Here is a 14,676-nt window from a genome sequence, read left to right as displayed (position 1 = left end):
ATTCTCATTTTCAAATGCACTAGGTCCATAATTAATGAATATTAATAATTATTCAACAAAAGAAATGAACACAAGTTTAATAGTTGCCGACGAAAATGTATCGTTCGAGTGTGAAAATACAAATTTCTGTGTTCTTCCGGAAAACTTCCGTGTCACTGTTTTCGGAATAAACTAATAATAATGAACAGAAATTATAATATCAAATTTTATGTTGGATAGAGAAATGAAATCAGTTTATCGGTCTATCTATATAAAATATATATATACATGACATCGGTATATGTTGTCATTAATTTTGAGCACTACAGCTCTAATTATTCGTGAAGGCAATCAGTCGATTTGAATCGATTTGATTTGATATGCGTCGCTTGATTTTTTAAATACTACGAAAAATTTCATACTAAATCTCTGAGTATTATTTAACATTAACAATTTATAACGTCGCGAAAAAAATGGAAGCTGTTGATTTCAGTTTAATTATACTCCGGAAACCCGTGAAGCATTCATGGCATTTCTGATCAGCTATCACTCAACTCTTTCACCTAAATTTTCATCAACTACCTATTATAGAAGATCATCAAGACCATAAAGAGTACAAGTGTAATTATTAGTCACAAGACGATCGATTAAGTGAACAATTAAGTGACCAATCAAAATAGGTATACCATAATCTGAAAATAATGTTAAGCTATAATTTTATTCGGTTGGCCGCTGAGTTGAGTTGAGTTGCCAAAGAAATGTTTCATCAAATTTTTCAATCTCACTGATTTCCATGGCTGAAGTAATGAAGGAATAATATGCGGAAACCTTCATAAAAATAACTGGAAGTTGTGTAAAGTAAGGCTTCTCCATCTCGCTATCGAAGGGAGCAGTATATATACCAACTAGTTGTCCATCACACACCAATGAGCTGCCCTCGTCTCCCTAGAAGTTTTTCATTATTAAGAATTATTTGTGAGACAAATGTTCACCGAATTCGTACCTTGAATGGGAGCCTGTTCATGAATGCATTCGCGCAAAATTCTTCTGGTCTATGTTTTCTGAGTAATTGCTCGCAACGGGCAGCTGGTAGGATCTCTAGGTAAGACCAATTCCAACCGTTATATGGGGAATATGGAGCATTCATCTGAGTCTGGCCTGGTCCGGCAATGCTGCAAAGCGCATAGTTTGGTCGAATTTCGTCGTCTACCACCTTCAATACCTTAACACGGTGGTGGAGTATTATGTCTCTCTGTAACTAGAATTTTTAATATTTATCAGATTTAGGCAACAACTCACTAATAATAATACTAGATAATGTCGAGAGCATGGAATCAGCGAATTTTCCATTTTTACATGATAATTTTCGTCCTTTACTCAACAGGTTTTATTGTAAAAACGGTTGATTTTTATCAGATCTCCTTTTTAAATGATTAACGTCATTTGGTCAACACACTCCACCACGAGTTCGATTATGTATTACAAAAAAAAAAACATATGCATACAGAATACAGATAAATCCACTTCATCCTGCCTATAATTAAAGTCAATTGCTAGTATTTTGGGGTATGTTGACCAGATACTGTGAACTCCATGGGTTCAACAGGACTATCTGAAATTACACCACTGCATCAGAAAATTCATGGCTCTCATGACTTTCGTGTAGAATATAATTATACCTTAATGACGGCAACATTATCACTTTCCGAATAATAATCGGTAGAAGTCTGTCCGTGAAATGGCCTGTATTTTGGATGTATAATAATGAACTTCAGAAGGATGATTTGACTATCTCTAGCAATTATCGTTAACTCGCTGGGATCATAATTATAAATGCATTGGGCACTGGTAAGGATGTGCGTCGTACTTATAATAGTACCTGCACACACAGGGTATACTTTTGTTATCTGGGCCATGTACGCAACATATTGATAAGCCGCAAATCCATCAAGTATAGCGTGTCCACCTGCAGATTATAACAATTATTTCGCTTATTATAATCAATAATTCCAATTTACTTTACTTACCGTGAAAAATTGCGGTGAGAATAAGCAATGAACCAATTAGTAAAGAGGACATTGTTGAATAAGAGTAGTGCTTTATTTATATTTATTACACAGTTTATTAACGGTTTTGAGCTCCTGCTGGGAATGTGACAGTATTTATACTCATGTAATAAGATAGGGTTGAGGAAGAAGATGCCGGACTCACGTCTGGGACATAAAATTTGATTTTTCTACTTAAACAATGATTTTTATCGTAAATTTGAATATGCAAAGGCAGGAGTTGTGGACATTTTTCAATATTATCGAACGGTTTTCGCTGAACTGTTGAGCAATCTTTAGTATTGAAACCTATAGGATAGGGAAAAACGTTGTGGAAAATGTCAATTTTTCATAAAAATTTTAAAGAAAATGAGCAGCATTGAAGATGAGCAATATTCTTTATGACCCGAGTATTTCTGTGGATTTAAAAATTTTTGATAACTCACGTATTCCGCAAACAATTCATGCCTTTGCCAAATGATTATTTTATTTTTGCGCAGTGGTGTTCGAATAACTGAATGAACATTTTGCAATTACAGCGCTGCAGCGCGCGTTCATTCTCGTTGCAATAATTTTTCATAAATGATGACGCAAAGTCAGACGGAAAATTTATAAATCGTCCTACATCTTGTGACGTCACAGGAAATCGTTGGATAAGATTTTGTATATTAGGATTTGTTACTGAGGAAACCAGAGGAATTCTCAATCGATTTTGCACGACCGATTTTTTTGAAAAGATGAAGAATGAGAAGCAGAAAATGGATAAATGGAATGAAGACGAGATGACGGAAGGAAATCAATACCAATCGATCGGGAATTAAATTCTGAGTCAGTGAGACATCAACAAATATGGTATATAAATAAAAAGTATTGAAAAACTCATTAAATAATAAGAGATTCAATTAAAAAAAAATACAACTATATCGTGAATTTAAATGACCGAATATATTTAGAGACACCGGCGAATACAAAGTAAAAATTCCTTAAAATCTATTCTTAAATTTTAAATTTGCTATTAAAGGGAACAATGAGAATGGGGGACAATGATGATAAAATAATTGATCCGGAATTCCATAAGTTCTTGGCTGAGGATAACCAGTGATTGAGGCTTTTTACCAGGAGTTGTAGTATCCAAGATTGTGACCAAGACCGGCGTAGGGTAGGCGGGCTGCTGGGGCAGTGTAGAGTGGAGCTTGATAAGCGTTGTTGTAACCATGGTTGTAACCGTGACCCAGAAGAAGAGGAGAAGTGGCAAGTGGAGCTGGGGCATGAGCTGAGTGCCCATAGTAGTAAGGGTTGTTCAAATATCCATGAGAGAGTCCTAAAAATTATTGGAATCACAGCGATAACTCATAGCAATAGTAATAATAACATATTTATTTATTAGAATATAAGATGATACGATAACTCGACCTCATGACTTTTTTCTGGTGTTACATTTATTTCTGATTGTGAATGAAAATTTTTTTGATAATAATTTCTATATTTCCTCCTGTCCATTCGTCAATGACAATAGGAAAAATGGAAAAATTAATTCTTACCATTGTATCCGTAGTTAAGAGTATTGTATCCTCCTAGATACTGTCCGCCATATCCAACTGGAACAACTCCTCTTTTTTGCTGATTCTTCTGCTCAATGGCCTCTTCACCAAAGATTGGAGAAGCCAGAGCGAGAATGGTGAAAATGAGCTAAACCAAAGAGCCGATATAAATTCCATTACAATCCGGAAATTGGTAATTTTCTTCAATGGAAAACTCACCAGAGCATTCATGTTGGTATCGGTTTGGAGATAGTACAGCTTGATGCACAGTGATACTGCTGATGTGATACTGATGTGGACAGTGGCTGGCACACCCACTTTTATAGTTGGTTCGGTTCTACTCCTAGTTTGAGTTTCTTCACTTGGACAGTCCTTTTTCCTTCTTTTTCTGCAGGGGAAAAATAGAATTGGAGCTGTGACGAAATATACTGCATGACACTAACTGCAGGATCTAGGAGGAAGGGACAAAGTTCACACACATGGAATCGACAAATTGTTCGTTTGATGAAAATATAAGTAATTATGAATTCTTTCCACATTGTTCAAGTGCAAAAACAGAAAATCCAGAGATTTTTCTCTGATTGAGCATCATTAATCGTTATGATCCAAATATTTTTTACCTTTAACGAATCAATTCTATTTCTGCTGCAATCTTGTTGGAGGCCCAAATAATTATTTTTGTTAGAGAATTCATCTCAGCCTTGAAACGAAACTAATCATAGAACAATTACCATCAATACGTTTGCAATTATGATTATTAATTAATTAATTTGTCAGGAGGAGAGGAATTTGTATACGATTGTACCTCCATATATTATGGTACAATTAATGACGGCTCGTTTTATTATTAACAGGTGGAAATGATATAAAAATTTCCACGCAAGAAAACCCCTGGGATGAACAATCTTTTTTAACAACATTTATGTATATCAGTATGAAAAGGGCCGATGAGTGCAATTAGAATTACGTCCTATCAAAAAAACTCCGACAAGAAAATGAATTCGGATTTGAGTCATAGATGCTCTGGTCACAGGTCTTTGAAGTGAGTGATTACTAATACGAGAAAATCCTGAACATTCACAAATTAATTAGACATACTTATGCGAATGTTAACAATATATATTTATAATAAATCGTGGGAGCGGTCGAGATATTTCTTCCACAGCATGACAATAAAAAGAACTTTGTGTACGCATCTTAAATTTCGTGACTTTCACTGTTACACCTGCAATTACGCAACACTCGAATGGATTAAAATTTTTTTTTAATTCAATATTCTCGCATGGCACTTCCTCCCATGCAACATTCCCCAGATCATACCTCAAGTGCCACAGATAAGAATGATGACAATGTCATGTGTCCTACATCTTGGCAATTACTTATGGACCCGAGGGGACAATTTGCATTACAGAACTTGCCAATTTTTCATGATCCAAACAATTTTGATGCTGAAACGAAGGACGTTATGATGCCAAGATGTCGAGTGTAAGATTTCCTGTGCCTCTGGGTACGTGATAAACGTAACAATCGTTGCCTGCGTCTATCCATCCACCTGAATTACGATCATGTTTGCGTTGGCAAAGATCTATGGATCGTACTTGTCAGTGGCGGTTTTACGCTCTTTACCGCCCCAGGCCAGGATAGGTTCAGACTCCAATTGTCGTTACAATAAATGAGAGTAAAAACATTATATAAAAGAAGAGTAATTGACAATTTCATTATTACCCGAGAGGCTTAGCGGGCACTTTGATCGCCAGACCATTTAAAATAATGTTATCCTTTTCTTGCTTGTCTCAGGGACTGCCTTGCATGTTTGTTATTCTTAATTGATGTAATTAAAATTCGACGGGATCATGGGAAATCTCGGGGGAGCCTTGGGAAATAGGTGTGAAAAATCGTCGGTCGGTCTTTGGGAAAAGGAAAATTGTGGTATAATCTACGGGTTCCTGTGCGGCCAACTAAACCGATTTTAATGTTTCATTTTTCAATTTTTTTTTGCAGTATTTTTATTCGCTCATGTGCAGTGAAAGGGATTTTGTGAATATGTTCCTCAGGGTCTTAAGTATTTTAAATATTTTTCAATCTTTATGCAAAATTCAAATTTTTATATTAATCTACAATTTACAATTAACACCGAAATTCAAAAAAAGTTTAAGGAGTTATTGACTAGATCAGATTGACGCGAAAATATACCGTTTTTACATTTTATTATTCTTTGATAACTCACAAATTTCCCTAGTCATGCGTTTACTGTCCAAGATTATATTAATTCCCCAGAAGAATGGAAAAAGTGAATTAAACAGTTATTGAAAAAAATTCAAGGAAATAGCGACACTAAAACTGTTTGACAGGATTAAACAGTGCGTTCTAATTATCTGAAATCCGACATATCATCATTACGTTTTTTAAAATTACTTCTCAAGCCGATGGAATATTCTCCCAGTGTCACAGCTGTCATTCAGAAAATTGTTGCACACTATTACACCGAGTGGAAAAGTGATTTATAACAAAAATAGACATTCCTCATTGAAGCAACATTTTTCTTGCCGCGGGTTTATTGATTTAAAAATCATTAACCAGCCATCAACAAACATACCGTTGCACTGAATAAATCATCGTTGATAGCCAGATTAATAATGCTTGCAATATATTCTCATGGACTCTAGGTAATAAAAAATGTTTTTAACGAAATAATGCAAAGTTGTAATGAATAATTTCATTGAATACTCATGCCAGTGCTGATTTTTTAGGGAATATCTCGGAAAAATGGGAGGATGGCGTCATGAAATGACGACATGGGAAAAGTCTCAATTTGGAAAGATATGTCTCTGATATTGCGTTTTATTTTACCTCGGAGGTATTCTGTTCTCATGTAAGAATTCCATGAATCTATCCTTTCATATCGTTCATCAAGATTACGGGCAATTATTTCAAGTCAATACTTCTTCTAGCGACGAGTGTCTCACGCAACTACATCAATTACTAGAGCATTTGTGTCCCTCCATATGAGAAGGGCGCACTTTGGCGGTGGTAGTTGTATCATCAATATCAATTTTGCATAAACATACGGCCGTGTTATATTCCTGAATAAATGCCGAATATTTCGCGAACAATCATTCTCAGCGCTTATTATTTTTTCTTCCAGAAAAATCTTTTTTCTCTCTATTTTTTAAATTGTTAATTAGGAATTTATTCCTAAGTAAAACGAAAAATGAAATAATGGCAAGCGAGTCTGCCCTTTTTGGATTGACCCCAAAAATTTAATTAATTTTCCTATTTTTTTTCTCATATTTTGTGAATTTTGGAAACATTAGAAAACCACAGGAAAATTATTGCACATTTTGGGGCTTATTAAATAATTATAAACCGCCAAAACGGAGGATTTTTTGACAGAAAGGAGACAGAACATAATTAATTCTTCCGGAGAAATCAATAGATGTAATAATATTTTCATTCATTCAGGTCTTTAATGCCTTAATGACTTAATGCTCGATATTTCAATTAAGATTGACAATGCCACTGACACCGTTAGTTCGTCGCTGCGATTGCATTTCCGATCTGAAATGAAGGGTAGAGGGTGGAAGGACATAAGGATAAGGAGCCAAATTGAGATTGAGTTTAATTGAAGCTATTGAGATATCAGAGATCAGTGCCTGATAGTCTACCCATTGAACTTCCTCGGTGGCTGGCATTGCACTGTAACTCAATCCGAATTACCCTTTCATCGAGTGAATTTACGTCGATTGTGAAGCCGAGTTACTCAAGTGCTGAATGCACTCCATTGGAAACTGCAGTATCATGTTTGGATCGATCATGGATCCATTCGAAATTATTGTTTAAATATTAATGATGAAGGGGAGAAGGAGAATTCTCATTGTATAAGAGATTACTGTGTTATTCAATTCACGGGATTTTTCCGTCTTTTGTATTCGTTTCAATCCTTTCTAATCTGCAATGCTATCCGAGGTTATCACTAAGAAGGAAGTCCGTAAGGAGAATTGAATTATTTTTATTCTTCGCATACTATATGGTTTCAGCTTAAATAACTGACACCAAATGGCTGAAATTCCTGTAAATGTGCGATATTTTAATCAATGTTGGAATAATGCAGTGGCTTTACCTTTTTTTGCATTATTTTGAACATCGACTTTATTCGGTAAATGTCGGTTTTCATCGGAGTGCTATAGACATGTGTTGTGTTCAATTACTCTTGTCTCTTGTGTACAATTCCTCATCCCTTTTACCTCTTTTTTTCCCTCTAAAAAATTGAAGTACACATTATATTTAATTCCAGTAAATTAAAGACTATGTTGTGAAGAAGGTGAATAATTCTCAAAGCATGTCACCTCGAAATTAGCCTTCAAAACTATTCAACACCGATTTTTGGGGTTATGTTACCCCTGAAGATGTTGGAAGTGGTGAGAGTGGTGGGATGTTTAAATTTCATTCGATTACCTGTTCGGAAAAACACAACAAAAGCGATGATCATGAAGAAACGAATGAAAGAGGACAAAGAAAATTTTGGACCACTCCTAGAGACAGCGAAAGAAAGAAAAAAGAAATCAAAGTCAACGAAGAAAAATAACAAAATAGAAAGACCTGATGTGCCTGAATCTGAAATTTCTAAAAACAATGTGAACGCTGCGGAATTGACCTGGACGCTTAGTAGCATTAAACAAAAAAATTTACGATTTATACGAAAAACTAATGAAGATGATAAACAAAAAAGTTGCATTTCACGAACCGCAAAAAATAATGAAGTACCTACAACCAGAAAGGTATTAGAGTCTACAGATTCTAATGGAATTACTAAAATCCCGATTCATTCTATAAAAATTGAAAAACATAATGAGCAAGACGAAGAGATTGTTCCACTCTCGAGTACAAATATTGAAAGAAAAGTTGAAGATGCTTTCGTGAAAGACATGGGGGGCAGCGATGATAAATCTTGTTACGAAAGTATTAGAGAAGAAACTTTGCTGAAATCTGAGGGAAATGATACATCGTACTTTCCAATAGCAAATACCACAAAAGGAGAGGATGATAAATGGAAAAGTACGGGAATAGTTTCATTGAAGCCGGAAGAACAGAATGAATATTGTTTACCAGGAGTTACAAGGATTTTGAATGCGACAATGTCAGAAGAGGCCAAATTAATATTAGCGAAGTGGAAGAAGAAGAAGATAAAGGAGTTGGGGGAGGAGGGATTCGACGAATACTGCAAGAGTAATTATTTCATTATTAATTAACTACTCTCTGGTAATTCTGTCTGGAGTATTTAGGATAGTAAAATTTGGAGGGGTTCTGGGAATTTTTTGTTGCAGGCCTGTTGGAGGATAGTAAAATTATGCACTTGTTAATTGAGAAGAGTCTGAGGAGAGAAGAACTTCCTGAAGTTCCGCAACACTTAAAACCTAGTTTTAACAGCGTTAAATTAGTCTTGAAGGATCTCTCTCACATCAGGATGTTGGAGTCCCATGTGGTCCATCCGACGTTGGGATATCGAGGGTTCATTGATTGTGTAGCCAGCTATCGGTAAGAGAGATTTTTCCTTTATCTCTCAAATTTATATTTGCTAGTGGTAGATGGCAGTTAATGTCTTGCAAAATTTCTACAAGAATTTTTGATCATTCTATCTTTAAATTATAATATCTAATTGTGTGAATATTCAGTAGAAATATTGATACCATTGCCAGACGTTTATTTTTTATCTTCTATTTGAAAATATAGTTTTTGCACTAATGTAGTAAATAAATGTTCTATAAAAAATTCGCACTACATATTTCCCGGTTTTCCATTGCGATTGTTTATTCATTATGTAAACAATTTTTCGATTTTTTTTTTCTTTCATCTTATGGACTACAGGAAACCGGGGATTTCCGTTAAATCCAGAGTTAACCCTGAGCTTCTGGATCTTCGGGGTTTTATGAATTAGAAATTAAAAGAGAAATGAGAATACATAAACTAAATTACGCCTACAATAAATATTAAATGTAAATCTTTACAGTACAATCAGCTGTAATCGTACGTCTCCTCTATTTCTTTTTTCGTGTATCTTTCGGTTTCCCTACTTCATTACCTCCTCCAAGATGTGAACAATCCATTAGTTCGTCCAGTGAGGAATTGAATCCCATGAAAAATAACGCCAAAAAATAAATATCTCGGCTATTCGAATTCGCTATGAAAAAATTTAATTTACGGTGGCATATAGTCGAATTCTCCGAATGCGCATCCTCTATAGCCTTACGAAATAGCTAGGAAAACACCGGTCTAATAATCCGTAGAGAGTATTGAGACTTTCTTTCGATTTCCTCTTCAGGTTTTCCCATTAATATGAGAAAATCCACAATTACGTTCCCCTCAGATGAAAAAAAGAAATAAAATAGATCAATTGCGTCTCATCCCTTTAGAAATTCAATGAGAACTGATGTCCTAACGGCGCCGCTCATAAAACTCAATTGTCCGGAATCTTACCTCCTATTGTTTCAGTCGTTTTACGATCATTATCGATTCATCGGTACTTGTCTCACTTCCAATACACCTATAATGCAATCTCCCTGATTCTTTTATGAGCTGAAGTAGTAACATAAGACATTCATTTAGGGGGAATCTCTGTATAATCGATTGGAAAAAATCGGAGAAGATCAAGACCCTCAGCACAACTTACGACTCACCTTTACAAGTCAGTGCGTACATTGGAGCCCTCAATGCAGATCCGAATTATCCGTTCCAGGTGACTGATTGAATAAATTATAATGAATTCCATTTTATCATATCTAATGTTTTGTTTTCTCTTCATAAACGACAAATCGATCAAGTCTGATGTAAATTGACGAAGGTGTATGTAAATTCAGTATTTTTCTTTCAGGTAAAGTCTGGTCTTGTGGTAATAGCGTACACACGAGGGCAGCCACCCTCTGTTTTTGAATTCACCGCAGCAAAACTCGAATTTTACTGGAGGGAGTGGCTGAAAAGACTTGAGAAATACAAATCCATGCAAAATATTTGAAACTTGTATTTTTGAAAATAAATGATTTTTTGTATTGTTAAGGTCTTCTAATTATTCAGAAGTTCCTTCGTGATTCAGTGGATGGAGAAGATTAGCGAGAAGATTACAAACTCTCTTCGTCGATAGTTTGCGGCAAAACTACAAAGTTTTTTGGGAAATTTACCGGTTCAGTTCTGACTTTCTTATGAGAATTTACGACTACAGAGTATTACTCTTGACTTTGAATAAATTACTTGAAGAAGGCTGATCATATTTGTTCACTACAAGTAGACCAAACTAAAATTAAAGTTTCATGTTTTCAGTGGTTTGTTGATTGCATTTTGATTACCCCTGTTGTACCTTTCTGAATAATTTGCATGAAAATGTAGCCTTAAGCGGATTTTAATAGAGAACATATGAATGGTGATGTAATTTAAGTTAAGGATTATATCGTTTTTATTTGCGAGGAAAATCCTTCAGGAGACTAAATGGAAACAACTTTTTCGGTGGGCCCAATTGCCTCAGGATTTCGTTTTTCAAATTAAAAATGTCCGGTTCAAGATACTACTTCAAAATATTACAGGAGGAAAGTATAATAACTAAAATATCTCATCAACATCCACACTATTTCGAAAGGTCGACAGAAGAAATAGATCAGGAAAAAATATCCCACACATCCAAAACGTGTTAAAACCCACCAAAATTAATAGACCATAGGAAAATTAAGATGACTCTATTTTTTCTGTGGTCTATTTTCCAGGGATTCATTTCGAAACATCACGAGGACAAAGAAAAAAACAAGAAATTCACATATTTGGTTTATAATTGTTAATTAATTTTTACTCAATGCAACTGTTCCTCAATATACCAATAATTTAAAAATATTTCAAATGACAAACTGACGTCATGACCGAAGCCTCAAAGATACTCCACTTCACAGACCGAATGACGAATTAAATTAATAGAAATCCTCGATTTCTTAACGTACACAAAAGTAATCCCCAGCTCGCTCAAGCAAATCCCAACGATCGGCTAGAGTTAGGGATATTGAAGCAATATCCCTAATATTGGTGATATTATTATTGAATGAAGTTTAGAGCGGTCATCAAAATTTTGTGAGCCGCATGAAATGATGAAATGCCACTGCAGCATATTTTTTCGGGTCAATCCGATCAACATTTATCGACAAACTAAAAATTCACCAAGATCCTACTACATTTTCTGTCGGGAAAATTGGAAAAGTATCGTTGGAGATACTTGAAATTATAATGTCTATTTATTTTTATTCTGTACATCATCTGCCTCGAGTAAACTTGCAACTGTCTGTTGCCCGAAGGCTTCCAACCGTGGTATTACATTCCATCAGCGATGCAGGATGCTACGGATAAAATGAACAGAAAAAGGAAATGTTAGATAACAAAATTGGAATGTGAAGATCGAAATTGCCACATTTCCAGCAAATTCCCCCTTTCTATACTTTTCAGAATTTCTCATCAATCCCATATCCATCCATTCTAAAAACCAAATATTGACAACATCTTCAATTCTACTATTGAAACTCATCCTTTCATCTATTCCTATCATCATTTTGACTCTCCGATAAAAGCACATGCTAAAAAAACTATCAACTTCAAGCGTCTTCAACCTGAAATGAATCGCCTTGGAAAAACCTAATCATAATTTGTCTTCTCAAACTATTTCAATCTCCCCTCATCATCCACTTCGAAACTCCATCGTATCCTATTTTTTCTATTAAATTCTGATGAAACCGAACTTCTTTCTCTCTATAATCTCCAGTAAATTATCTTATTATTAGTTTTGAGTTTCAGATGTATTAAATTTCTCGGTGGTACGGAAAATGATCTTCAGCACCCAGTTAAATGAAACTGACGTCTCAAGAGAGAAAACTTGTAGCCCAACGCACTCAAAGTTTCCCGTGGGAGTTTATGAACACGATACGCGAGGTGCTCCGAGGGTTAAGCTCAAATGAACGACACACGAAGGGCTAAAAGGGTACACACATTCCCCTCGACGATAAATTTTAAAAAGCCAAATGAAATAAACAAAACCACATTCACTCTTGGTTTTTCATGTGGAAAAAAAGTGAGAACATTGGAGGGCTCCAATTCTTCAGCGCACGAAGCGAACTAACATCCAGCAATTATAAGTTCCGATACCACACCCGTAAGGACGATGGAATATACACCGGGTGGTTGTTGGGATCCCTCTCTATAACGTTACTCCATCCTTCCATAAACATTCCAACCCTTCGTATGCCCTTGGGAACTGTAAACTAATGGCGTACGAGTACATTGGAGTACCGTCTTTGGTGGTTTCCAGGCTCACTACTTACAAAATCCCCACTTCCTGCACTACGTCTAAATCTTCACATCTATTTTCTCGGGGTGTTAATCAAGTTTTGAAAGGGTGAGATCGTAAAAACGAGAGACAACTTGCCATAAACCTGGTGCTTGATTATTGTTCAAGGATACGAGCGAGAGAATTTTGATGAAAGCTGGTTTAGGAGAACATGGGTAAGTTATGTCTTGCGGTTGATTATGGAAGTACTGTGCACCTCCAGAAATTTAACGATCTTCAGATGTAATGCAAAATATGGAAAATAGACATTCCGGAATAATACGTATTTGTTCAGAAACTCGGGAGGTCTGTTATCGTTATATTTCAGGTTGTAATATTTTAGTTGCAATCAACAATTTGTCAAAGAAATTTCAAAACGTGATTATGGCTGGAGCGGGCACCATGAACTGAATTTAATAATTAAACTGAATTCTGATGGTTACAAAAATGAATCAACGGGAAGGCTCAAAGTTTGCATAAACATAAACAATAATTTTACGAAAAAACTATTGGAGAATTCTTTCTTCGGTGACGAATATTCTTCTGGTCTTCGTAGCCAGTCTCTCTTCAGTCTCCCTCTCCTAGATATTGATAGGAAGCAGACGTTTTTTCTTGTGCGTTTTAATAAAGATAAGTAATTAGCGTAAAAATAACTGTTTAAATTAATTTAATTGTCTCATCTACAAGAGATCCTCTGAAAAATATGTCAATCATAAAAATGAAAATAATAATAGTAGCAGTAATAAATAGTTTGTAATAGTAATAATTAGTTTTTTTTTAATGAATAATAATGGTCGACTTGGGAAGAATTCTTCAGTCATAGAAATCAGAGACGTATCCACAGGTCATAAAGAATTCTCTGCCAATATTGTGTTCCTCTTGAATCGAAGTCTCACGCGTTTCCATTACTTTCTCAAACACTGTTAAACATTTTATGTCACACAGCACGATAACCAAGTCTTATCGTGCTGTGCAGAACGCAGTGTGCTTCAAACGTGACTTCTGCACGCTATAACATAAAATGATATAAACCAAGCGGTGATAAATTACCCTTGGGTTTACCGCCCCCGGATCAGCCTGTAAACTTCACATTCGTTGAAAACTAAATTCTTCATTTTATTAAAACAGCTGAGAATATTTCAGTTCATCTGTCATGGGAAAATTAATTCTATTTGATGCATATTTGGATCATGAAATGGACAATTCTCGTCAGCAAGTATTAATATTCGGAGAGACCGAAATAAAATTCATTATTTACCCGAAGATAAACCGATCTTATTAATTATTTCGATCAATCAATAATCGTAAATTATATGTAGAATCAAATGTGACTTTTGCAATCGTCAATAAAATTTCGACACGACCGAATATTTTCTTATAGTATATTTTTTTTCTAATAGTATCGATCACTTTATATCGATTTAACGTTGAAGACTTCAATCGACGCGAATAAATATACAGCTGCATAAAAAAGTTATATTATAAACAATCGCATGTAACTCACTGGCTGAACACCTTCGAGGAATAACCAGTGATATCTTGCATCATTGACAACCACCGAATTTTTTCAATCTCGAATTATTGGACATCCACAATCTGACTATTGGGGGATTTTCTACTTTTAATCAAACTTAAAAGATCTTTTTCCTCCGCAAATTCTTGAGCCAAAGACCTCCTAATCCCTTTCAATCTTCATTCGTGAAATAGCGCCGATGAATAAAGAATCTGGGATCATTATTTTCAACTGAAATTAAATCTCTCAGAT

The 14,676-nt window shown here is 35.2% G+C and overlaps 3 protein-coding genes across 3 annotated transcripts; 1 reads left to right on the top strand and 2 right to left on the bottom strand.

Annotated features, from left to right (window-relative positions):
* Positions 1–90: 90 nt before the first annotated feature.
* LOC105268782 (granzyme D-like) lies at positions 91–2,124 on the bottom strand. Its single transcript, XM_011308605.1, has 4 exons — positions 2,007–2,124; positions 1,659–1,945; positions 983–1,237; positions 91–924 (listed from the first exon to the last, which is right to left on the bottom strand). Exons 1-4 carry the CDS (start codon positions 2,056–2,058, stop codon positions 697–699), a joined length of 822 nt encoding a protein of 273 aa, XP_011306907.1. The 5' UTR covers positions 2,059–2,124; the 3' UTR covers positions 91–696.
* Positions 2,125–2,949: 825 nt separating this feature from the next.
* Positions 2,950–4,244, bottom strand: LOC105268781 (uncharacterized). The gene is made up of 3 exons (XM_011308604.1): positions 3,785–4,244; positions 3,566–3,713; positions 2,950–3,345 (listed from the first exon to the last, which is right to left on the bottom strand). The coding sequence occupies exons 1-3, from the start codon at positions 3,794–3,796 to the stop codon at positions 3,137–3,139; spliced, it is 369 nt and encodes a 122-aa protein (XP_011306906.1). The 5' UTR covers positions 3,797–4,244; the 3' UTR covers positions 2,950–3,136.
* A 3,505-nt stretch (positions 4,245–7,749) lies between these two features.
* Positions 7,750–10,615, top strand: LOC105268780 (mitochondrial genome maintenance exonuclease 1). The gene is made up of 4 exons (XM_011308603.1): positions 7,750–8,791; positions 8,890–9,100; positions 10,169–10,298; positions 10,434–10,615. The coding sequence occupies exons 1-4, from the start codon at positions 7,957–7,959 to the stop codon at positions 10,572–10,574; spliced, it is 1,317 nt and encodes a 438-aa protein (XP_011306905.1). The 5' UTR covers positions 7,750–7,956; the 3' UTR covers positions 10,575–10,615.
* The last annotated feature ends 4,061 nt before the right edge of the window (positions 10,616–14,676 follow it).

The sequence above is a fragment of the Fopius arisanus genome, unplaced genomic scaffold (assembly GCF_000806365.1).
Source record: "Fopius arisanus strain USDA-PBARC FA_bdor unplaced genomic scaffold, ASM80636v1 scaffold00061, whole genome shotgun sequence".
NCBI lineage: Eukaryota > Metazoa > Arthropoda > Insecta > Hymenoptera > Braconidae > Fopius > Fopius arisanus.
This window is presented reverse-complemented; position numbering and strand designations above follow the sequence as displayed.

What these genes read in the sequence shown, in the direction of transcription:
- LOC105268781 (XM_011308604.1), bottom strand. An exon ending in TCTTAACTACGGATACAATG is followed by an intron (nt 3,346 to 3,565) that starts GTAAGAATTAAT and finishes AATAATTTTTAG; the next exon opens with GACTCTCTCATGGATATTTG.
- LOC105268780 (XM_011308603.1), top strand. Translation starts at nt 7,957, where the DNA reads ATGTTACCCCTGAAGATGTTGGAAGTGGTGAGAGTGGTGGGATGTTTA. An exon ending in ATTCGACGAATACTGCAAGA is followed by an intron (nt 8,792 to 8,889) that starts GTAATTATTTCA and finishes TTTTTGTTGCAG; the next exon opens with GCCTGTTGGAGGATAGTAAA. An exon ending in GATTGTGTAGCCAGCTATCG is followed by an intron (nt 9,101 to 10,168) that starts GTAAGAGAGATT and finishes ACATTCATTTAG; the next exon opens with GGGGAATCTCTGTATAATCG.
- LOC105268782 (XM_011308605.1), bottom strand. Translation starts at nt 2,058, where the DNA reads ATGTCCTCTTTACTAATTGGTTCATTGCTTATTCTCACCGCAATTTTT. An exon ending in TCTCACCGCAATTTTTCACG is followed by an intron (nt 1,946 to 2,006) that starts GTAAGTAAAGTA and finishes TATAATCTGCAG; the next exon opens with GTGGACACGCTATACTTGAT. An exon ending in TGAACAGGCTCCCATTCAAG is followed by an intron (nt 925 to 982) that starts GTACGAATTCGG and finishes AAAAACTTCTAG; the next exon opens with GGAGACGAGGGCAGCTCATT.